The 26,103-nt window shown below is 50.1% G+C and overlaps 1 protein-coding gene across 2 annotated transcripts in view; it reads left to right on the plus strand.

Annotated features, from left to right (window-relative positions):
* LOC106744030 (insulin-like growth factor-binding protein complex acid labile subunit) overlaps positions 1-26,103 on the plus strand; it is a 240,363-nt gene that overhangs the window by 63,141 nt on the left and 151,119 nt on the right. The window contains exon 2 of one of the 2 annotated variants that reach the window (XM_014618427.1): positions 6,672-6,743. In XM_014618427.1, coding sequence (XP_014473913.1) covers positions 6,672-6,743 — 72 coding nt within the window. Of the gene's footprint in view, positions 1-6,671; positions 6,744-20,186; positions 20,377-26,103 lie in introns of those variants that run through there. The other variant, XM_014618426.1, reaches the window with a different exon arrangement.

Below are 26,103 nucleotides of genomic sequence, written 5' to 3' on the forward strand. Positions count from 1 at the left end.
GCTGACCGGAAGCTGCGCCCGGTAAATACGCTCGCTGCGCGCTTCGTCTGCTTGACGAATGTTTTGAGGAATATAACGTGACGCGTATGTGCCGGTAGTATAAATCACCGTGTCGCTTTCATCCGCGCCGAGTCGCAAAGGGTTAAAACCTTCTGGGACGCAATCCCGAGGAATTACACGTATCGGAGCGCGCGGATTATAAACTCGATAAAAAAGAGCCACGGCTAAAGGCGGAATAGTGCATTGCGGTGCGGCGGAGCGCGACGTCGCGCGCTCCCCCGTTTCGTTTTATTAAATGTAAAACACAAGTTACCGCATTCGACGCGGAATATCGCGGATATCCAATTTCTCGCCGCGGATTTTTCTCTCCCCTCCCTCTCTCCCTTTCTCTCTCTCTGCGTCTCTCTTTCAGCGCAATCGTCGATATCCCGAACGAAAATTCTTCAGCCACTTCACGAACTCTCGATACCTCCGCACCCCACGATAATGCCAAGAGCCGTAATACACCAGATGCAACCCCACCCCGCCCATCCCAGTATAGCCTAGGTAGACGCGGATGGTGCGCTTTCGATTTTCCGCGCAATTTTCGAACCACAGGCGGACAGATGGCCCACGAATCACAGCCATTGTCGCTCAACAATGCCTCGGTTCCTCATCTTCCCCGTGCGCGCGAATCCTTGGTCGCGGTCTGCGTTATGTATATATTACCTATCCGTTATGTACACACCCCCGCGGACATACACCGCGTATTATATCACATAACATACGCGCTTGGCGCGCATACGCCCACGTGTACAGGGTGTTCCCGTAGATGTTGGCGACGTTGAAGAGTAAGAGAGACAGAGTATGACCAATGCGCGTCGAGTTTTCCTCCTCCCTGCGAATAACGAAGCTTCTTCTTTCTCGATCATCGATCGTCGCAAGTTTTCCTTTTTCCCCCCTTCCTTTTTTAAATTCCAATGTCGCAGACTTTTGCAATTAAATCTCGAATCAAACTTCCGTCCAAGTCCTCCCTAGCCCGGCGCAGGCTGAGCGGGGACGAGAACGAGATTTTATTATCCATTTATACCGGCGAAGCTTAATTCATCAAAAGTCTCGTCAACTTTCGATCGGCTCTAACTCAATAACCATCGATGCCTTGACTTTGTAACAACCGTCATTCTTCTTAGTCACGACTCTCTATCATCCCGCCGGCGGCACTCTCTCTCTCTCGCACTCGCGCGACCGGTAGGTACAGGACACCCCGTATCTACCCACTCGTACGTACCCCCCGGAGAGTATTACGTACGTACATACACCGGCTATGTGGCCGGGAATATAGGTGGTAGGTAATATTCGACGATGCCGAAAGCACGTTCGAGCGATCGATCTCTCTCTCTCTCCTCCTCCCTTTCCCCTAAGCCCCCGACCTCCTCCTTTACCTCCTCGCGGTGCCGGTTGCATTCGGGGCTCGCAGACTTCGGCGTCGCCACCGAGAGCAGCGAGGCACCGGAGAAGTACGAACAGCCAAGAGCGCGAGCGAGGGTAGATGGAAGACCGGCGGGCGAGGGGGAGTGGGTTGGGTGCTCCAAAGGGGTGCGACGGTCGGGGTGGATACCCTACTAGGTATCTCAACTTACGATTGCCCCGGGGGCGTGCACAGAAGTGCAAAGCAATCGTCTCGCAGCCTCGACCCGTCTCTCGAGCTCTGCGGGCTCTCTTCTACTACCCCGGAAAGGGGTAACGTATCGAGATACACGCGAGAGCACCGAGGGGTTGGATATCTCTCGGCGGTCCGCGCTGCCGTTGTTGCTGCCTGGTTTCGGGCTCGATTTACAGCAGGAGAACGCACGACTTACGGAATTCCCGTGGAAGTCCAATGGCTGTCTCTCTCTTTCTTTTCTCCCTCTCGGTCCTTTCCTTCCTCCCCCCGTTCATTCCCCTTCGCTCACCTCGGTATCTACTCTGTTTACCCCGCCGAACCCCGACGATCTTCTTCTCTTATTGACGACGCGAATCAGCCCGGCGTCGCGGATTTACGGCGCGCGGAATTCGGACGACGCTCGTTCGTCTTCGCGCGTTACTTCCGGTAACTCGGCGGATTCCCTTTCCTCCCCTTCCTCCCTCTCTTCGCGGGGCCCCGGTAGCAGTCGACATTTTTCTTCGGTAGAGCGAGGAAAACGCTCGGGAGGCTCGCGCGCATCTGCGAGAAGGAGCGGCTTCTATTATTTTGCGGTTCTGCACTTTCCGTCCTATACATGAAATATACAGCCTATGGAAACTTGGTTTTCCCGTCATCCTCGAATTCTCGGGCTGTCGGCATCGGAATTTCTCGTCGCGTTATTTTGCGATTTTACACTCGAATTATAAGCAGATACGCCGCGTTCGCTCCACGTCGTTTCACGTCTGCCGGAATTTTGGAGTCGTATACGTCGACGTTGTTTTTCATGTTATTTTGCGGTTTCGCGTGGCGGGTGAATTCACGTATTTCCGCCATTCTTCATGCTTAGAGACTCGATTCGGTATTTCTCTGCTGAAATGTTAACGTGAGATTGATATGAAATATCAATATCAATTCCCTCTGCCATTTCGACATGATTTTCAAACAACTCATTTATTTCCTGCTTTTCTAATTAATATAGAAATTAACAAGCGAGACATTGATTTATATTGTTGATTTGATAAATAACGGTATTTATTTTCTTACCTTGTGAAAATATACTAAGGGACTGCGAGAGGAGAGGAAAAGAAGGAACTGGTGCATTTACAGGCATGAAGAATGTCATGGTACATACGAAGGATGTGGAACACGTTTGCACCGGGTTTATCAAGTAGAGTTAAATCGCACGTTAAGAAATATGTGTGCCATAAGGCCGTAGTTGGAAATTCTTTAATGATCCGCGATGGAGTCGGTCTTCGCGCAGTAACCGGAAACGTACGGGTTCGCGAGAGAAGATGTGGGCGTGTGCGTAGCGCGAGATTCCGTGACAAACGACGCGACTATACGTTATCTCGGAGAGACCGAGATACATGTCTCGGGGAGGAAGTTTCGCACTCGAATTACAACGGGAACGCGCAATTCGGCGCTCTCGCGTTTTCTTTCGTGCCCCCGCAAACTATATTCGCTGTTCGCGGCTTTCACGTGCCCCCTATCATTTACACGGTCGTCGACGATTCCCGACGGATTCGGAATTGGAAAAAGGCCGATGGGAGGGAGGGAGAGGCGTTGCATTAATACGTCGATATATTTAAAGCTGCGCGCGTCGTGTGAAAAATTCCGAGAGGGAACCATGTGGCCGCCAAATGCGTCAAAGGGTTAAAGGAGGAACATACAGCAGGCATTAAAGCATGATAGACGCACGCCGGGGCGAACTTCAGTAATATTTTTCAAGAGGTGCATCCAGGAAGATATATGAGCTTAATTAAGACCGGGCATGCATCATAAAGCTCCCGTCCGCGTAATGTGGACGCAAGCGAGTGCGCGGTGTGTTGCAGAAATTTGCTCGCAATTTCGAAAAAATCTCATAGACCGCGCGAAACGACGTCCGTGCGCGCGTTTTTTTTTCTGAAACCAAAATGAGACATGAAAAAAGAATGTGTGCGCGTGTGTGCGTGCGTATGTGTGAGAGAGAGAGGAGGAATGAATGAATCCGATACCCTTCTCCTCGCGTTCGTGCGAATTAAACTCTCGCCGTGTTTTCTACGCTGCGCGGAAAATGTCGCGTTTGAAATCCGACGTGCGACGGAGAATCCGCGTTCTGCCCGTACGTTAGCTTTACGGTATTAAGAGGGCGAAGTCGCGAAGTAATATCACGCAACTAAATACGTTAATGAGCGACTGTAGGGGAAAGAGAGAGAGAGAGAGAAGAGGCGACGAGAAAATACGGAAATTTCGCGACGCCATGCGTTGCCGGTTTTCAGAGGCAAAAGTCTTAGCCGGCGGCATTAACGAGCATTAAGCTGTTTCAGTATTAGCGCGTAAACGCGTCGATGCCGGAATAGCCGGGCATCGATTTTCGCGCGTTCGTGTGCGTGTGTGCATGCCGTGTACGTATGTGCTGGCGAATTATCCGCCGATGCTCCGATTTGGCGGTCAGATGCAGGGGTCTGCTCCCCCCAAATCCCGTACAGAGAGAGCGAGAGGCGGGGAAAGGAGGAAACAGACAGAGAGATCGATATCGAGCGATCGCCGCTGAGGCGGCGCGCGTCAGTCACCTTCGGATTCCTCAAAAATCGCCGGTTAGCGGTCAGTTTGCGGCCGGCGCGTTCTATACTCGGAATACTTCGGATAGAATCCGACAGAGAGAGCATTCTCGACATCCACGTCGGCAACTGTCGAATTAACCCCCGGCGGGCGTGTGTATGCAGTATGTGTGTACACGCCTCGAGATATGGCACTTCCGGCTCTCCGCCTGCTTCTCCTCCAGCACTACCCGGTGTGGAAACCGCGAACGGCCGAGCCGCAGCGATTCCGCTCGCAAATACCGCTCGCGGGTGGTGTCAGTTTTGCCGGTTTCTTCGCCGAACTATTCCGAATTCCCGCGCAGCTTGGAAACGACTTCCGTCGATTTGACGGAGTGCGCGGGATCACTCCGCCCGTCGACCTGCTGCTCCTCGCTGCTCTCTCTCTCTCTCTGCGCGTCGCCGTGTGCCGGCTTCTCCCGATTTCTTCAGCCCAGAAATTCCTCGGCTGGCGCAAGAATTCCGCCGACGGAAATTCCATCGTCCCTTCTCGATATATTCGCGATGCCCGGAATAATCCTTCCTGACGCGTCGTCGCTGCATCGGTCCAAGTGAAGAAAGGAAAAGAGGAAGAGGGACGAAAGAAAGCGCAATTGATCGCGCGAATATCCGGACGGAACTAATTCGCGAACTCGTCACACTCGGTCACACGATGATCAAGTGTCTCATTATCGGCCGTCACTTGGTCTTTCCATGACGTGTCCAATTTTCACGATGCGTTTTGCTTAATGAAAACTGAAGGCGTACCGCGAACGATGCGCCGCGTTATCATCGGGGAATCGCCGCTCTCTCCGCCGGTTTCCGAAATAGTGCCGCCGCCGTCGGGACGAATACGCGGTGTATTTCGGGCCACGTCCCTCCGCGCGTCCCGCTAATATGTAAATATATTATACGGGCCCAGAGTAGTGTGTCAGTCACTTTTAAAATACGTCGTGTCGCCGTAACGCGACGCGTCACGCTGGAAGCATCGCTGCTCTTCGCGCATCTCGCGGAAATGTCGCGATGCATTTTGCGTGATGTTTACTTATTAAAGTCTCGCGTACGTGGCGACGCATCGTCGATACGCAGTGAGCGCGGCTTTTTATTTCGCGGTAGCTTAGCGACAAGTCGGTCTCGCGCTGTTCGAGTCTTCCTAGCGCGATATTGGAAAAAAATAACACAGCAAAATAAATATAAGCGCCCGCACACGAATAAATTGGGCCATTCGAAAAAATTCAGTAAGGAGGTTCTGCTGTTCGGTGGATCTTTACGAGTCTTCCTCGATAGTCGACGTACCGCTTTAAATATCACATTAATCGGAGAATCATTACGACTTTGACTCTAATGATTAATTTATATTTGAGTACACATAAGGATGTATATGGTCGCTTTGGCGACACAAAAATGTTTTCCACAAAAGCACTTTGATATATCAATATTAAAAACGATGGTAAATACAAAATATTCGGTATCATTAGCCATTTACGAGTTATCAGCCAACGTATGTCGTCCTCAAATATTAAAGTTCAAATATTTTAATATAATTAATTTCGTATTATTAATTCAGTGCTGTTACATTATACTAATGTGATGTATGCAATGACCGAAATACACACTGTATATAGAATGCAGTTGACATTTGTAGGTCAAACTACATATATGTTTATATATGTGCACGTGTATGTATTTTGTCGTCTGCCGAAAGTCAGTCGGTTGCTGCGCGTCGAAGAGTCAACTGAATTCACACCATATAACTAGATTCTCTCTCTCTCTATCTCTCTCTCTCTCTTTGCTCACTGTTACTATATATTGAGTGCTTATTAATAAGAAATTCTTTAAATTGCTTGGCAAAATTATTTAATAATCGTGAAAATTACGGAGCACAACTTAAAGTCATTTTCTGATACCGCTTACATTAATATCTGCTATTTGATAACTCCGACACTTTCCGATTTAGCAGAACCAGTTCCGAGTGTCTCTGAAGTAGTTTTATTTTTAATTTTATTTCGGTATCCAACACACAAAGTTGAATTTGAATTTCAGTTAAATTTATCTTAATTTAACGCAGTTGACTACCCTCGTCGAGTTTTACAGAGCTGTATAACGTAAGCGTATTCGCTTACAACGCGCAGCAACGAAAAGTTACTGCGTTCTAAGATTTCACATTGTTTTTATAAAAAAAGAAATACTAGTTAAAAATGACCGTTAAATCGCGATATGCCAGGACATCGGGGTACGAAAATCGATCTCTCATACGTGATGCGAGCGCACCACCAGCGAGAATTCTCTGATCTCCGAGGAGCGAATTTCGTGGAATTCCACGTTTTTCAGTCGTAGCTCGTTCTCTAAGCTCAACCACGAGCTATACATCGCGAGCGATTATTGTCGAGAGCAAACACCCAGGTTTAAATACCGAATCGATGGGCTGCGGCGACCAATCCATGGGCTAATCGCGAATTTTGTTGTTGCAGAAGAGCCATCGGCAAAATCACGAGTCACTGGAGCATCGTCGACGCGGCGCAGAGTCCCCACTTCTTTCACTGGTGAGTCTATACAAATATTTTTCTCTCGGCCGTTTTTCTTATCGCATTGCGTATCTGCCAATAAAAAGATGCAAAAGGGACGTACGTAAAAAATATTATCGTATGTTTTAACGACGTTCTCACAACCGATTTTCTAGTGAATATTCGAATTTGTGAAATTTCTAAAAATTTGAAAAAAATCAATTAAAGGCTTTAAAACTCTTCGGAGAGCAACTAGAACTGTTGACTTTTTTCATCTTTTGAAGAAATGAGGCCAACTTCACAAAAGTCGATATTCGACACTTTTGTCACAACTATAAAACTTCGATGGTAAATTTGGCGAAATATAGTCTAAAATTTCGAAGAAAACTGTTCTTATCCTTTCAGGGATTTCTTCGATTTTTGTCCTAAGGATAGAAAAATTTGTTTAGAAAATTCACGTGTGTTCGGTTAAAACCTGCCACATTTACTTTTTCCGTAATGAAGATAAGAAACCAAAAAGTTCATGGAAAAATTTGGAAAAACAGTTTTTTTCCAAAACATTAAAACTATATATGGCGAAGACTTTGAATAATGATTTTAAATCAAATATTACGTATTAATCGTTTGAAATTAATTTTTTGAGAGCGAAAATCGTTGGAAATTAAGTTCACGGGCAATTTCCTCAGCTACACGCATTTCCGAGGAAAATTATCTAACGTTCCGTTTCTCAACTTTTCCTTGCGGAAAAAGTCACCCCGACGCATCGAAGCAAGTTGCATTTCGCTACTTTCCACTTCTCAGATTTCGGGGTGCGTGCGCGACACCTATTTTTCCACGCGCATCTTTTTTAGGAATGACTCGTTCTAGGGCGGGTAATAAACGCCATTCCCGGACTTTCTTCCTTCTCTGTATTTAAGTACCGTTAACGTCGCGCGCGGGTTAAGAAAGTTTCGTTGCGCCGCGCATCGCCGTCGCCGTTGTATCGATATCGCGCTCGTAACGGCGAAGGGTCGAGTTGGTTGACCTCGCATAAAGTGCGGGGCTTGTGGGTCGTGTGTCGGGTATCTTGAAAATCTCGTGGGTCAGGGCGTGGTGACGACGACGTCGACGACGACGTCGACGACGAGGTCTGCAATCAGGCTGGTGTGTCTCGCGGTGGTGGTGTGTGCAATGGGGAGAATTACACGTAACACGCGCCTCTCCTCTCTGTGTACACATCGCCACGTACTCACGCGCCCGCACACATCGGCACACGCACACACACGTACGTGCGTAAAACTTACACAGCCGCCGCGAGTCGACCGCCCATTCTGATTAGTGGCAAATAATACCCGTAACAATAGCTACCGCTCTCTACTCGGCTTGTCCGTGGCACTCGCACTGTTTCGCGGCGTGCGCATGTGTACGCGTCCGTGTGTACGTGTGTTTGTGTATCTGCCTGCGCGTGACTCTCGACGTTGGTGCGTGCGTACGTGAGAGAGTGCACATAAGACCCTTTGTGCTACTCTCGTCGAAGGGTCCGACGGCGCCCTTTGCGCGGAAGCCCCGAAGACACGAGCCAGTCAATCCCCATCTGCTTTCGATTCCTCTCGTCTCCTCTCTCTCTCTCTCTGTGCGTGGCTCCCTTGCGCCCTACGCCCGCGGAATTTCGATGATCTCTGCGTAGAAACAGATTTATCGCGGCTCCTTCCGAGCTTCCCGGACGCGCTCTCTCTCTCCCTCCCTCCCTTTCTCCCTCTTTCTCCCGGTATCTTGACCGCTCCGGTATCGATCAGCGCGCGATAGCTAGCTTGATATCATCCGTGCGTTCTACCGCCTTTTTTTTTCTCTTCTATTTCCTTTTTTACCCCTGCTTCTTAGGAGCGAGTTGTGCTGATGTACGATGCGTTGCATTCTTTATAGCCGCTTCGCGGGCGATTTATCCGCGACACGAAAGCGGGAAGTAACCGGCGGAGACGCTATTTTCGTCGGTTCAATTTCGCAACGCGCTAAAAGAAGTCACGCACGCGACGACGAGAACGACGATAATGATGACGACGGCGCGTTGAAGAAAAGCGACGATTTTCAGTCGCTGCTCTCCTAGAACCCCCCCTTCGTCGCTCCGCGGCATTCCGTTATCTAGTCTTCCCTTTTGTTTAGTGTCGCTTCTTATCGCCGCGCCGGGCGACGAAAGTTATCGTTCGATCGCGGTTGCGAGCGTCATCAAGAAATAAATGGCCGAGAAGCGAGGAGGTTAAGCTGCTTTTTCGCCGCTTAACCGCGCTCCTTCGTTATCCGAGTCTTGGCAAGACTTCCGACATTAAAGAGAAGCGCCGTGGCAACGTTCGGAGACAGGTTGGGGGTTAAGCCCACGGGCTTAAGGTTACGGTTAATAGTGGCGATTAACCCTTTGCGAAGCCAATCTTTAAGCGTGGATAAAAAATCACGCGAGATTAGCGTGGGATATTGGAAACTGCTCGAAAGCTCGGGGGGGGGGGGGNACGGTTCAGCGCGAAAGGTTTTGTCGAGATAATGGAATCCCTCGCGGAAACCTTGCAACGAATGCGCGCGGGTGGTGCGTACGCGCTACTAAATTCTTCCGCCTAATTAATCGCACGAAAAAACGTGCCGCAAGACGCGATTTGTAATTCGCCGCGCTACTCATTTCTGCGACAATTTATGCGATTTATTCCCCAATTATCGCGTTCATCGGGTTGATTAAATACCGAATTATTTATTTTAAATAACAACGGCAAAATAATTCGGCGCGTCGCGCCCCCGGCTGTAAATATTTTCCGGGCCGGGGGTAATTCAACCTCGCAATTTCATCGCGCGTAATTCGATTTCAACGACGATGACAATTTGGGCCGCCGTGGGGCGAGGAACTCTGTCGATTTGCGATGCAAATAAAAAGCGACGGCGGTTTTATCTCGCGGGACAACATCGCGGGGATTATACACTCGGCGAAGATGAGGCGACGATAAACTTCCTTATCGCTTACACCCTCGAGTCGTTCATCGGCGGGGCCAGTCGCGTTACACCGGCGACCCAGATACATTCGATCCTTCGTTATCGCTCTGGGATCTCGAGTTCCAGTCAGCAGAAACCACCTAATCCCCCGGAAAGCCCCGTCGTGAAAAAGCATCGATCTCCAATTCATCCTGTCCGTGGCGCACGATCGAGCAGCGGAGCGGAAAGCTCGCCGCAACCGGAAGTCGGGACGGTCTCGACCGCCGGCTCCTTTTTTAGAACAAGAATAATGACTCGAATTACAGTCATTTTCTGTGCGACCGCACAGGTGTCCGATTGTGCGCTCGATGGGATTCGCTCTCTCCGCGTGTACACACACACACACAAGGGCGTTGCATCGCGGTGGCTAGCCGCCACCGCCACCGCCGCCGCCACTATCGCCGCCGTACACGTGTCACCTGCACCTCCACTGCACGTCAGTAGCCGGCGTTTGCGGGGATATAGTAAAACTCGCGGCGCGAGTTGGACGAGATGCACGACCGGCCGGCCGGCGTTAAACGCTGCGATGCATTTGAAGAGTTGGATTTAAAATCAGCTCGAGTGGGAGCCGGCGGGAGCGAAGGGCCGCGCGTGCACGCCCTAAAGCGCTCGAAAATTTCACCGGATGCCTGACGCTTCGCGCAAAAGACTCGCGCGCGCGCGAGGTCATGAGGAACGCGCTTCGATTTACGCGCGTTATTTCGAAAGCGCTCTTTGGGTGCGCGCGGAAACCGGCGCGCCGAGCGATACTCGATATAAAACAACCGCGCCGCTTATTAGTCGCGGCACAGCCGCGCGCTGTACGAGCGTGCGGTGTAAAGTCGATGTTAATGATATTGTCTCGAAACTGCGGCTTAGCGGAATGCTGTTTTGAATGCTGATCAGCGTGTTAACGCTCCGCGATACCGGGCGACACGGGGACTGATCGTCCCTTTGAATCATGCATACGTCGATGTTAATGACGTTACCCGAGCGCTTTCTCACTTTACGCCGGTAAATCTACTTCGGTTAGATTATTAACCGTCGACCGGGACTCGCGCACTTATTACCCCAGTTATGACGTTCACCGATAACGTGTCCCGTGTCAGGACTCTTTCCGTCGTCCGTGAAATCCCGTCGAATCTCTCGTTGCTCGTTACCGCGACTTTAGATCTCGGAAGAGTGCCCGGACCGCTGCTTAATTGAACGCCCGCCGGTTCGCCATTATGCGGGAAAGCCTCTCCGTCGGCCCCGCTCTCGCGTCCGGAATATCGAGCTCTCGCTTCCCGTATATCACCGGCCGGAAAAATCGCCATTGACATCCGATCGCGGCCCCGCTACTGACCGAGTTCTCTTTCTCTCTCAAACGTGACGTTCGTTCAAGGCGACGTCATCGGATAAGGGGCGAGATACGCAGCATCGACGGCAGCTGATCGATATAGAGAGTGAGTGTCGTGAGACTGCTCGGATTCCCCGATAGCCTCCGAGTTCAATTCTTTCTTCTCGCAGGCGAGGTTTCGAGAAGAGGAGGGGAGCGGATGATCGTCCGGAAAAATGGTCGTACTCGTGATGAAACACGCCAATTCGAATTCGCCGTCCAGTCGTCGCGTACGCGAGGAAAAGATTAGTTGTAATAGCTAAATCAGTTATGACATGGACATCAGCTAAAGAGTTCGCTACTGCAGCGATTAAAATTGCTTACGTTGCTAAAGTTTTAGGTGTCCATATTACCACTAATTTAGCTGCTGGAGCTTATCTTTTTTTTTTTTTTTTATACAGGCGGATTTCCCGAGGTGAGCCGAGTGCTTTTCATCACTTACACCCCGGAAATTCGCCTCGATATTTTTATTCCGGAAAAGTCGACGTCAAATTCAATATTAGGATCGGAGAGAATCCGGAGACACCGAGTGCGGTCGTATAGCGTGCCGCTCGATGTTCAGTAACGAGGAATGGCGGACGGACCGGCGAAAGACGAATAGACGCGGGGGTGTGTTAGAAAATCCCCGTGAAAAATTGATCGCGACGCGAGAAGCGCGTTCATACGGACCGGAGTAAATCGCATTTAATTATTTCTTGGCCACGCCGCGGCGGCAAAAGTGGATCCGACGGCGCGCTCGACGCGGGCCCCTCTTGGCTGAATGCGCAGCGACGATTATACTCGCCTCGAAAAACAGAGAGGAGAATTAACGCCCCGCCTCCGTCTCTCTGTCTTCCTCCCCCGCGCGTGTAAATCCGCTTCAGAAACACGCTAATTTTAATAGGTCGCCGTGCATTATTCAAGCTATTGAAGCGGCGTGGTTGCCGCGTCCCGCGTACATTCGCGCGTTAAACCCGACCTGTGTTCCGAATGTGCGAACGTATAAAAGCGAACGTACGACCGCTACGTTTCGTCGGCGTAACCTAGAGTACCTGTAATAAGGGCATGGCTCACCGCCATGTTTGGGTTAAAATCGGAAATTCGTAGCCGTAATATACGAAATGTTCAAATACTATTAAAATAGGCGGGAATCAAAGTAAATTAATAATTAATCACAATACGACACACACAAGCTCACTTTTCTTTCAATACATTTCATAGATGGCGAATCTTGGCTTGTGTTGTCACTCAGCTGATAACTTTGCTTCTTACCATTCATATGCTTATTTCGCATTTGGCAGAGAAAAGGATAATAGATGATACAACTACACTTGTGTCGAATTGAGCCTCTTGCTGGAAGGCGAGCTTTGACACACCCCAACTGGAAGGCTGGCCTAAACATGGCGGAGTCAATCGGAAGTCAGACCTAATCTTATTATAGGTACTCTAGCGGAGCCGCGTTTCGATGCCCACCTTGACTTCAATCGGACATAATAAAGAACTTGGCCGCGATAAGGGCATTGCCATCGTCGTTGCCGTCGTCGCGTCAAGGGCGGACGATTTCTCGTTATCTACGGTTATCCACCCGCGTAACCCACAAAGATATCGTTTCCGACGTTCGATCGCTCGCGTCGAATCCCGCCGATATCGTCGTCGACCGACATCTCTCCGAGCTGACCGTTTCTCTAAACCGATGCGAGAAAGCTGCAAGGACCACTATCACCGCGCGCACACACACACACACTACACAACCACCGCCCCACCCGCGTGGACGTGAATCACGACGGTGCTCGACGCGTAAAAGCGATTATCGAAAGTTTGCTGACGTGTTTTTCCAGTCTTTGATTTCGAGGCACGTCGACTCGCGCCGGTTAACACTGAGGTCTCCGGGCCGACGGTCGGTCGGTTCGCTATGGCCGCCGGTGGTACAACGGATACGTGTAAAGGGAAGTGGAAAAATAAAGTGGATACGCTACCTCGTTAACCTTTAAGTACTCCGTGAGCCCCTCTCCGGGCACGTTACACGCTCGGTTCCCGATTCTACACGGAGGTTTGCTTAATCGTGACAAACTGGATGCGGGCGAAGCTTTGTTTTACCGGCCAGGATCGTATCTGTCGTCGTAAATTACGCGACACTTAGCATAGCGAAACGTTGGTCGGTCGGAGACCGTGTCGTGATCAAACGTCGATCTTGCGTTCACTTTGCGGCCGGGGGGGATGGTTTCATCGATCGCCCGAAAGTGAAATAACATCGGCGAGATCGAAGAAACCTCTTCGAAGGGTGATTTGATTTTCGCTCTCGCTAATGAAACTACGTTTATTAAATTGTTTTCATTTCGCCGGCGACATTATAAACGATAACGAGAATCCGAATGGGAAGCGACGTGCAAAAACTTGGTCACGAGCATTTTATATGCGCGAACGGATATTTCTCTCTCTCTCTCTCTCTCTTTCCCCTTCCCCCGGCCTCTCTGTCTATTTCCATACCATCAATATTAGTTGTTCCGCTAGCGCTGAAAATACTAATTCCGTGCGCAGCGGGCGGAGTTATATCATCGGATATAATGACCAGTTCCGCTTGATACAGCCGCGCGCGGCGATCAGATAGACGTATCCAAGCGTGCCCGCGTTATTTGCAGGCAAATAATATCCAAAATTCGTTGCAGCGTCGGCTTTAATCGCGTTCGTTGTTTCGCGCGGCCGTTCCACCGCGCATACGACGAATTAACAAACGCGCGAGATAAACTCGCCGGAAAATCGGCTTGAGACCGGGCGGTCGAATTTTTTTCACCCTCGACTCGCCGCGGAACCGGTGACACGGAAAAGGTCGATCGCCGACAACGTCGATCACGGCCAGTGGACATAAAAGGGATTACCGAAACTTCACTAATGTGATTTCCTTCCGTCGTCACCGTCACTGCCGTCATCACTCGGCTATCCCCGATATGCGCGTTACTTGCAGTCCGACCGCGTGTCAATGGCGGCCGAGGCGATGCAGCAAGAAGGCCCGTCGAAGAAGAAGGTCGATAAGACGGGCCGCAAACCCGCCCCGTGCATGTGCGGCCGCAGATACTTTCCATTGTCCGCGAGAGATTCCGCACGTCGCGTTTTCAGCCGAGATTCATCGAACGCTCCGCATCGTCGTCGTCGTCGTGACTAGTGCGATTGTTATTAACTGGACCGTCTGTGACGATCATTAAAAGCGCAGCGATATTTCCCCGCCTTTCTTTCCGCTTTCTCGTTTGCCTGTTCTCGATGTTATTATATCTTACGTGACTTGGCTATTTTTCGCACGGCTTGGCGAGCTCGCAGACATCCCGGAGACCGATAAATTAATTTCGCCAGACCGATGATTCCCGTATGCGAGCACACATGCATGGGGGATGTTCTCTCGATCGAACGGGGGAAGCAGGTACGACGGCGTGTGTGTATCGCGACGATTTCCTCCCGCTCGATCATCGCGACACTTTTTCTTCCACGATGAGTTCCGCTGTGTGCTCGTATCCAGAGCTTTTTGTTTCCTTTTTCTGCGGTAATCCTCAGAAGATAAATCTCCGCTATCGGGGTATCGGACGCGTCGCGAGGTTCATCGAGGCGAAAATGTTGTCGCCTTTCCGCCATTGGCTCTCTTTCTCTCTCGACTGCGATTTTGAATCGCGCGTGTCGCGGACACACGGCTGCAGAATTGCCGATACGGTCCGACGAGTTCTCGTTAATGATTCTTAGGGAGCTCGTCCGGCGATTCGAATGCGAGAGACACTCCTATCAATCCGCGGCCGTGCCAAAGGGCGTGCGGATACAATCGTAACGTTTAATCACGATCGTTCGAAACGCCTGTTAGCCCCGGTACTCTAATTTTTGTCTCGAATCACGGTATCTTCGACGACATGAAAGGGCCCACGGATGCTGATTGCATCGACGCCGTCAATCACGCGGGGCAACCGGCAAAAATTGCGATTGTTGAAACCTCGGTAACGCGATTTCCGCTCGAGGGAGAGAGAGAGAGAAAGCGTACAGCGCTCTTTTCCACGCAGCGTCAGTCGCGTTCGCGCGCTTCAATTACGCGTCGGGCGACGGCTGAATTGTATACCAAAAGATCATATTGCAAACGAATAGACGAACGTAACGGAGAAGCGAGAAAGGCAGAATAGACGAGAATCGCGTGGAATCGTTAAAAGCGTTGGCGGTCTCTTCCCATCTCTCTTTCTCTCTCTCTCTCTCTCGCACACAAAGCCCCAGCATGAATACAGAAAGCTGTTTTGCAGCGGAATTAGAGTCGATATGATGTTTACGATAACAGGGGGCGCGCTGTGTGTATAACTAATATAATTTTATTTGATCGTGCGTGTTTATAATTCAGCGAAACAGTCCCTGCGCGGGGGAATAAATCCGACGCGTGCGCGTGTTGCTGCCCTTTCATCTCTCCGTTTCGTATCTTGGGCGATAATTGAACGCGCTGAAATTCCGTCAAAACAATCCTAAGTCCTCATCCCGTGACGACCGCCGCGCGATTTTCTATCATCATTATTCGTCCGTAGTTAAAACCGCGTCAAACCGCGCTCCGAACATGAAATTCGCGAGCGCGTTCGCTGTGGAAAATCGCGCGCGCGTTTGCGACGCGGTTTTCATCGATCCGCGCGCTCGATCGCGTTGCCTCCTAATTCTAGTTCCCCGGTTAAACGATACGACGAGCAGGCCAGAGAGCCGGCCGGTATTGTGTCCGCGGAATGGCGATCGCGCCACCGCTCGCGGAGATTTTCCTACCAGGAGAACGGATCCCCGCGGTGATACGACACGGCGTGAAAGCCGATTCCGTCGACGCCGTCAATCACGGCGCGCCGGATATAAAAGCGATTACCGAAACATCGCTAATGTGATTTTCCCGGCGAACGGTCGCGAGCCCTCTCTCATATCGGCGACAGCGTGTATTGACTTTTGCACGGGCTCCTCGTGAATGAAAGATGGCGCCGTGCGAGAACGGGGCGGTCAATATACGACCGGCCGGCGAAATTCCTTTCGCAAAATCACCGCTCGCGACGCGAACGCGTCGCCGCCGGGCTGCCGCGCGCTAAAAACCGACCGAGTGCGGGCTGAAAGCCCGCTGCGGGATTTACAAGCGAAAACCTGCTCGGGGGGTGGTTCTTGAGGCGACGACAGTTTTGCTGTAAAACCCCGTAAATTCGAGTCGGTCGCTTGTTTGCGCGCTCGTTCGCGGCTTGTTTTACCGTCGCAAGTATAAATCGGTATTATCGCGCGTGCAAATCCGTTATAATGCGATCGTTTGTAAAAACGTAAGCACACGCCGGCCGATATAAATTTCGACATTTTCCCTCGCGAAGTCGCGCTTTTTACATTTTTCTCCGCGGAGGTGTAACATCGAAACACACTCTTGCCGCTGTTTCGAGTCTACGGGCGGATGTACATCGAGCGGAACTAGCTGAAAGTCACTCCCTGCGCGACGTTTATTTTATCTTCTCGTTTTCAGAAGGCGAGATTCGTTTGCCAACTTGCGACACGAAAATCGCGGAAATATCGATACACCGGCGATGACCAGTTTTTGGTTTGCTTCGTTGAATATTTGAAAGTGACGCAAATATCGTCTCTCTCTCTCTCTCTCTATCGCGCGCTCTTTCTCGCTCCCTCTCTCTCTCTCTCTCTCTCTCTCTCTCTCTCTCTCACTCTCGGCGAGGATGAAATGCAAAGAGCGCAAGAAAATACCGCCCTTCGACCACGGCGGGTCCTTCGGCGGTGTATCCTTATCGACAGCTCGCAGGCAGCGTCGATCCGTGTAGATCGTCTAAGCGCTCTCTTTCTCTCTTTCTCTCTTCCTCCCAAAGGGCTCGCCGAGTTATTTACTTGAATAAACCGCTCGATAAAAAGAGTACACACGATCCCTCGTCGGCTTCGTCGTCGTCGTTACCGTTGCCGTCGCCGTAGTGCGACGTGCATTAATAATTTCGCGGATACTTCGCGCATAAATCGCGCGCGTGCCTTCCCCCGCAACTTACTCCGTCATTCTAGCGGAAACGCAACATGAATTCGTTATGACGCTAGTTGACCGGCGCGACGACTATACTGCTCCAATTATCGCGCGCTCTTCCATGGTTATTTGTTCGCGACGCGATACGCACTATATAAAATTGCTTATTGCCTGTAACATGATTAGCCGCTGGTAATACGTCGCTATTTGTGCTCACGAGCGAGCGAATAGGTTGTTATATTATATCGGGTTGTAGGAATAAATAAATGAACACGGTGAGAGGGGGAACACTGGAATATATTCAGCCGATTGCATATGATTATAAATATGGGGGCGAACTCAAAAAGAAGTTACCTTACGGACGAATCGTTATTTTTCATTGGATCATAATACTATCAGCATATTAGTACGACGGTATTTAATGAGGTTGACCCGCGGTGTAAATGGCCCATGTATACGCAAACACATCCACTCCGTACTCTCGCGTGTATATTAGGTCATTCCGCTGCCGTGGGCATTGAACTTTCAACTCGATAACTTCGAAATACCATAAACGACACGATATCTCCGTCGTCCATTTGCTTCTTCAAATAAAAAAGAAAATACGCTGCACAAATAAGGCCGCGTAGATGTTGACCTGTCTCTTTCTCAATCCTTCTTTCTTTCTTTCTTTCTTTCTCAGTATTCCTCTTTCTCGTGTCTCTTCTTCCAACGGCCGAAGAAAGACGAGCATCGATTGCTCCGTTGAAATATTTGCTATTTATGCGTCCCGCGTAATGGCACATCGCCCTCATCGATTATCGTCCGGAGATATAGCCCAGTTATTTGAAATTCATTACAGATGTTGCCTCATATTTCATTTATTTAATTCGTTCATAATTATCTTTCTGCAATATTATCGCATAATTTCGGCACGGCATCATACTCGTTTTGTTCTCTGTTAAATGCGCAAGATACCTGAAATGTAATTTTAATTTGCGTCAATTCCATTTGTGCACGCCCATCGCTTGAATCGCGTCATGCCGCGTCGCTCAGCGGAAGTTGCATCGCTCGCATCGGAAAAATTAGCGCACTCCCGTCAGAATTCGAGAAAATGCTGTTATCGATACGTCAGAAGAGAGAAAGTAAGAGAGAGAGAGAGCGAGAAAGAGAGAGGAGGGGGGACGAAAAACGTATTAACGACTGCGCGTCGTAATTTCGTGGAAATCCCGTGATACGACGTCTCGTCTAAAGTCGACGTGTGACGATTCGACGTACGTTATCGCCCTAATCAATTCTACGTTCAAACCGTCGTTGCGTCGGTCATATCGTTCCTTGCGAAATTAGACCGTTCTCCCGCCTGTCCTCCGTGTTTAGAATAAAAACAAAGAGCGCGCGCACCGCGCTGATTAATTCGGCCGAGCGAGTTACGCGAGTGGACCCTGTTACCGCGCCCACAAAGAAACTAATCTTTAGTAATAACTTTCGGATCATTCGACTAACACAGCACACTGCGCTCTCCCACGAGCTTTCGTCAGCGGTTAAAAGATTGGCGCGCGCATACGTTCGCGTACGCACGCACGCGCGCGCAAATATTGGCGAAGGAAGCCCCTTGGAGAGCATTTTAATTTAAACACGAGCGCTCAGTCCGCACATTCTCGTCCCGTGACACGGATCTCGCGTTTACCGCTTGGCAAGCTACTCACCCGCGAAGGTGCGACGCATCGCGCGTCGTTACCATTTCGGAACGTCACTTAGCCGCAAGTCACGCCGCTAATTATAAGTCCCCGCCGCGGATCAATAAGAGTCACGGTGAAGCCGTGTGTGAGCACATCTCTCCGCGGTCGCGTTACGCGACGTTCGGCAATTATCGTCGCGATCTAATCATCGCGACTCCCGCGAGACACTCCGCGCGGATTCCTCGGCACGATGCGACGCGTGTATGGCGTAGCTCTTTAGGTTATTACTTCCTTCGCATTACGTGTCGGCCGTCCCTAATCGAAATTAATACGGGAGCTCTCGCGTTCGCGGGAGAGACAGCCTCGTTCGGCCGGAGTGGTGTCGTTATTAAATTCCGCGTGCTTTCCGTGCGCGCGACAGTGTCACTGTCAGTGCGTGCTCCCCGGTAATTCCGGACGCGCGAGGATAACCGTCCCGACCGTGCATTAGGCGGTGGATTTTATCGTCCGCTCGGACTCTCACCCGGCGTGCGATTATCATCGCGATACCTTCGCCAGGCCGGCGCAGGCCCCCGCCTGGAAACGTAGTACACGCGCGTGACGGAAGTGTACACCGCCCGGTCGTTGCGCCGCCGCCGTACAGGTGTTCGTGCGCCGGCTATAATATACTGAGTGTCCCGCAACTATCGTGCTTTTCCACCGACCCCGGTTGATAGAGCTTCCCGTCTCGAATAAAGCGAAAGAGAGCGAAGTTAGAATAGTCGGCGCTTGACTCACTTGCCTCACGTGAAACTTCCGTATTTTCATTCACTTTGATATCCGACTGTTTCAGTCGAATTATACACACACACATATTTATATATATATGATATACATATGTGCAGGCATGGGAGCGACTCATTTTTCTCACTTTCCCTCACTTATTTGTTATATTTGTAATTGTTGAAAAAGAATTCGCGTCTAACTCCAATCTGAATCTCCATCCTCAATTGAGACGAGTTTCAATTAACAATGCGGCCTTAATTAATACGCCTTAGTTACGGACAAGTGATACGTGAGTGGAAAGACGAGGGGCACGTGCCTCGTTTTTCAGCCGCTCCGCGGAATATTCGTTTACAGTTTTCTCTTTTGACAAATATGCATTCATCAATTTGGCTAATCTACGAGAGCGACGGAAGACCGGATACGGACGAGATTTTATCGCGTTGCTCGCTCGTTGCCACATTCCCGTGTGCTCGCGCGCGATGAATTGTAATTCGTGTAATTTAATAATTTGCTGTCGACACAAATTGTGATGTAATTGCCGGATATTGATATCGCGCGCTTAAACTCACGATATTGCTATCGCCATCCGTCCGTCCGTCCACGCGGCAAAAAATCCCGCGAAAGCGATTTCCGCAGAGCGTCCTTTTCGCCTCGTTCCTTAGTGGGGATTATGTAAACGCGGTCGTTCTATAAAAAAAAACTTCCTCCGCCTCCTCTTCGAAGACATTACACTGTGTGTGTGTACGAGAGAAAAAGGTACGGTTACACCGAGCTCTGCCGCGTGTTACACCTAACCCCCCGGACCTCTAGAGGGGCCGATGCGGGCCCCTGATTATAGTGCTGCATCTCGCATGGCACGATGCATGCCACGTCGATAAAAGTCGGCGTTTTACGATGTAAATGGTTTTCCGAGATTACTCGCGCTGTTTTGCACCGAGCGCCCAGGTAATTGACTCGAAATTGAAAGAATGTCGTTACATCGGGGCGACAGCGAGCGCTTATCGCGGGGCCCGCTCGTGTGTCTATTAATCACGACGCGCGAGATAATGCGACCACGTTGCCATTGCCGGGGACTCGGAGGGTTATCATGCGCGCGTAATTACGCGTTCCTAATATCTTCCGCTTTGCGCCGGTAATTAGCCCTCGTCCCGACGCGACGAGAGATCGTCGTGATTTGACAAGCGTGATTTTTGTCATTCGCGCGGCCGATCTCGCGATTAGAGTTTGCTTGCCGGCGCCGATAATCTCGAGGTAATCGCATATGCCTCGATCACGCTAGATTAGCCCCGTGCGCTCGGCGAACGCGATCTTTATCGTTTTGTCCAGCGACGGTATTAATCACGCTGCGAATAATGCGATAATGAGGAACGTTCGCCGATTTTTCGATACTTGTTCTAGTATTTACCGCGGTATAATTCCTCGTGCTCGCGGAGAATCGAGTTAAAGCAAGCGACAAAATGGGACGGGGAAAATGTATTTTCGGGCTTTCCATTGTTTATGCGCTGTCCCGTTACGTGGCATTTAAAATAGGATATTTGGAGTGCATTCGTTACGTAGGTAGCTATTTATATTTCTGGCCTTGGTAGTAAGTGTTGCCAGGCGCCATCTGACGTTGTCATTGGAAACTTGAAATTGTTGAACATAAGAACATAAGAACACATTGTCGTTTGAGCGCGGTTTGTGTTGTTTACAGTGAATTGAAAAATTCATGTCAGGCAAAAAATGGAATTAACTCGTGAACATTTTCGTGCGATTATTTTTCATAACTTTCGACGTGGAAGACAAGAGTGCATCGATGAACTTAATTATACAGCGAGAAAGCACCATCCTACAGCACTGTAAAAAACTGGTATAACGAATTCAATCGTGGCCGACGTTCGCTCCAGGACGAATTCCGTGAAGGTCGTCCAAAATCAGTTGTTGTGCCAGAAAATATCGATGCTGTGCGTGAACTGATAAAGCAAGATCGTCATGTGACATACCGTGAGATTGAGGCATCTTTAGGCGTTAGTATGACAAGCATCAATAAGATATTGCATGAACATTTGTCCGTAAAAAAAATTTGTTCGCGTTGGATCTTGCATAATCTGACAAACGCTGAAAAGAAGACTCGTGTTGATTGGTGCAAGAAAATGTTGAAAAAATACGTTCAATCAAAGGCTATAACATCTACACAGGTGACGAATTATGGATCTGTGCATATGAGCCCGAAACAAAACAGCAATCGACTGTATGGGTCTTCCAAGACGAGTCAAATCTAACAAAAGTTGTTCGCGGAAGAAGCACACCGAAGCAAATGGTTGCCTGTTTCTTCGGCATTACCGGTCACGTGGCGACAGTGGCGTTAGAGCACCGTGGGACGGTCAATTCTGAATGGTACACGACCATTTGTTTGCCAGAAGTCATCGGAGAAATTCGAGAAAAGCAGAAGAAGAGGCGAATCATTCTTCATCATGACAATGCGAGCTCTCACACATCGGGTCAAACAAAGGAATTTTTGACCGGCCAAAACATCGAATTGATGGGTCATCCGCCGTACAGCCCTGATTTGGCACCCAATGACTTTTTTTGTTCCCGCACATAAAAAATAAATTACGTGGTCAACGATTTTCGACACCCGAAGAAGCGGTTGATGCATTCAAAACGCATGTTTTGCAGTTACCTCAATAGGAGTGGAAAAAGTGCTTCGAAAATTGGTTCAAACGCATGCAAAAGTGTATTGATCATTATGGAGAATATTTTGAAAAATAATAAAACCAATTTTGATCATAAATATTTGTTTTTTTATTATTAGGCCAGAAATATAAGTAGCAACCCTCGTATATTTTGAGGTGACTTCCGAAAAAAACATTTTTTATTTACATTAATATTGGGAAATTCCGCCGAACTTGAAGTACCTCGAAGTAACTTGAAGATAGAACATGGAATTATCGAACATTGAATAATTCTTATATATTATTAAATTTAAAAAATATGAAAATGATTTCCCGGTAATGAAAGGTAAAGATAGAATATAAGGTCATATGTGGAGTCAAGCAAACGTAATAATAATTAGTCTTTCTTCGTAATTACTCCTTTCCCGCTTAGTAGCTTGTTGATATCTGGCTGAAATCTTTGGCCTCCTATTGGCACGATCAAACGTTCCTATGTCACTGAATCCGACCCGGAAACGTCAAACGATAGACATCGGGGCACTTCTCCCCCTCCTCGGATTCGCTCCCGCCGCATTTTCCGGATCCAATTGCGTGTGTGTCCCCCCTTCTCCCCCGGAGCTCCCCGAAAGAGTCCGTTTTCTGAACTCAGCCGTCGCGGCTGATCTCTGACGTCACTTCCGGCCCTCGCGGTGTTCCCTCCTTTCAAGATCCGACGTAGATTGCAAGCTACAACGAGTCGGGCGTTCGTGCATGGGGGTTTTACGGTTTCGTTCCTTTGTTCGTTTCTGTAGCCACCGCACCACCACCACCACCACCGCGGAACTCGCGCAGACAGGAACAAAGAGCGCGAAGTAGAACCATGGCTGAGAGAAGTTAACGCGCGACATATTTGCACGATCGCGAAACGTCGTCGCGGGAAGGAACTTTGAAGAAAACCGAGCTGGAACCCGCGCGAGACAAAGACAAAGTGTTCTCATTTCCATTCGGTTTCGCGCTTCAGCTCCGCGTTGGCCGGCCGCCTGATTTCTCGACGGATCTGTCCGACGTGGCGCTCGCTCGTTCGATATCAACGGAAATAAGAAAGCAATTGACACCGGTTAAACACGGTGATTATCGATTATGCAACACGAAGCTCGCGTTCGATGTCGACGGCGGGAAAGGCATGCGCCGTATATGTAGCGTTGAATAAACGATGACGGTGAGCGAAGAGACAGAACTCGGCGAGAAGTTAACGCGACATATTTACGCGATCGCGAGTTGCCGATGCGATTATCGCTGGGAAGGAAGGTCGAGAGAACTCGCACGCTGCCGAGAAGAAGAGGGAGGAGGAAAGGCGACGGTTACACGGAAACGGTGCCGATCATTACCGAGGAGGTACACCTGCGTTGGCGTCGTGGAACTGCCGGGTATAAGATGATGATTCTCGCTGATAACGCGGAAAATATCGAACGCGTCCGTAAATAAGTAGGTGTTCGATTCCCTCTCCGTTATATCCACGGATGTGGTACCGGCTGTAATTTCGCGGATCAATTTCCAGCGCGACGCACGCGCGCTCACGGCGGTTTTAATTCTCGATCGATGTCGAGGATCTTCGTGCGGTTTCACAGTTCCGATTAGGAGGCATTATTAAAGCCCCGGGCGTTTCCCGTCGATTTTATTTCGCCGACAAGGGCGGAAGGAACGCGACGAAATTTCTTGCGGAATTCCCGCGCTCGAGGAGAGGTGTGGAGCGCGCGTACATCACGGCGTTTTCTTATTTTTCCTCCTCTTTCCTCCTCCCGTTTCTCCACCTTTGTTAATTCGAGGAAAAGCCATCGCGCGGACGCGCGACGTATTCTCGATAACGACCGCGGGTTAAAAGGCCGTTTCTCACTTTCGAGGCGCAAACGGAGCATAGAAATGGCCTCGTGCAAAAACCGCGCCCGGTAGCCCCGGCGATATAACTGCGCGCTTCTTTTCCCGGGAGAGGCGCGCGCGGCCCGGATAATTTGTAGTAACACCGAGCGTCTTTGTTCCGCGGCTAAGCGTTTCCTCGTTATTGTATTCGCTACGAGGTTGTAACAGCCGTCGCAACTGCGTACTCTCTGTAGATACCGTTCGCGCATCCCAGTAAATACCTCGCGAGGAGCCTTGCGCGCGCCCACTGCCTCACCGTTGCAGTCGGAGAAATTGTTCGCGTAATGGGTATCTCTTATTCTTACGAGCATACCGACCGCCGCCGTCGTCCCGATCTCTCCTCGTCCATTCGTTTACGGTGCCGTCGTGGAGCGGCCCGTTAAAAATTTATTGCAATCTGGATGGCTCCCTGCGCGCGAGCTCCCGTCCTTCCTCCCCGCCGCTATCGCGAAGGGAGAAGTGAGATCGGCCGTGAAGCCCGCAGCGACAATTACAAGTTTTACAATTTGATTATCGTCCGCGAAGTAGGTTCGGCCGGCGCAGTTACCAACTATATTCCGCCGACTACTCGCCTATTAAGAGCCAGACTGGAACTTCATGGGCCCCGTACCCCCCNGCTGTCGGGAGCAGCCTTGTCATATTCAACTATAGAATATTCAACCGCGAGCTATTACGGCTCCTCGTCACGGCTGCCTTTTATTTCGCGAAAGCTTCCCGCTCGACCGTCGCTCGCGCGACGGCAATTTATTTATATTAATTCGGAATAATCTAATTTTTGCGCGCTCGTCGTCGGGTGCGCGCGCGCCATAAAAACGCCGCCGCCGATGTGTATATTTCAGCGATAATCTCGTTTCATAAACCATCGCCTGTCGGTACGAGTTTGTTATAATTCGATTAAGACGATTCATGGGTTCGACGTTATTCGTCTTGCGTCGTGCCGTATTAGCATGGCCGGATGGAGCGTTTTGCGATAAATTACAGACGCGATCAGACCGACACGGTATACATATTTGCTCTAATATCCTCGGAATTTTCCGCGTTCTCTTGATTCGTCCGCCGCCTACCGATCGCTCGTTCACGATCGTAGGTGTCTGCTAAGTTCCACGACTTTCTCGCGAAATCGTATCCGTTTATTCGAAGGTATAATTAAATACCGCGTATCGTCGTCTCTCGGGTCAGCGGGTTTAATGTATGTATAGGAGAGAGAGAGAGAGAGAGAGAGAGAGAGAGAGAGTGGGGGAGTCGAACTTTCGTTCAGTATCTACTCTCGCCGGACGTTTCGCACGACTTTGCGTTACCGCGCCGTTTTCGAGGAGGAATGATCGGGTAAAGCATCCAGCTCTCCATTCGAGCTACTATCTTACATCCATCTCGAAACTCCGGCAGAAGCGATCTATCGGTCCGGAGATATCCGGTCGGTCCGGTCTAGCTACTCCCAAGACGATCGCTACTCCTGATTTATCATCCTATTTTACTATCACCCCACGGTGCACTTTGCAATTACGCTCACCCTGCTCCCCTCTGGATCGGTGCCGCGATGTTACCGCGCTCGTGGTCGCGGATTAATACGTACACTTATCAGAAATGATTTATCAGGGCTCGACCGGCCGAGGGACGCGCGCGACCCGTGATCGCCCGAAGTCACGGTCTCCTCCTCCCCCTTCACCTCTTTCTCCTTCACCTTCCCCCCTCCTCGGGACAATCAATTTGATGAGAATCTACCGGCGGGCGAAAATACCGTGGGGCGGTCGTTCATCCTTGTCAGACGGTAATTAACGTAAGCAAAGATCGTTATCTCCTTTGAAGCCGGTGTTCTTCTCTCCTTCTCCCTCGCCCGCTCGTCTCCTTTCCACGGCGTTCCTCCCTTCTTTTCACCCTCCCGCGTGTGTGCGTTCGGGAAGGGTGCCGAGCCCTTCCTACACCCTCGTGTGCTTCTTGTATTTCCCCCCTTTTTATCGCGGAGCCACTTCCACCCCCTCCCCCTCTTTGCCCTTGTGCTCCCTTCGTAACCGGCGGCTGTCGACCGTCTGCCGTTTTCCTCTCTGTGTTTCTGCTTCGTGTTCACGTCCCTCTTCTCTCTCTTTCTTTCTTCCCGTCTCTCGTCCCGGACCCCCCCCCCCCC

This window comes from Dinoponera quadriceps, unplaced genomic scaffold (genome assembly GCF_001313825.1).
Source record: "Dinoponera quadriceps isolate SergipeBrazil2010 unplaced genomic scaffold, ASM131382v1 scaffold1252, whole genome shotgun sequence".
In the NCBI taxonomy this organism is placed as follows: domain Eukaryota; kingdom Metazoa; phylum Arthropoda; class Insecta; order Hymenoptera; family Formicidae; genus Dinoponera; species Dinoponera quadriceps.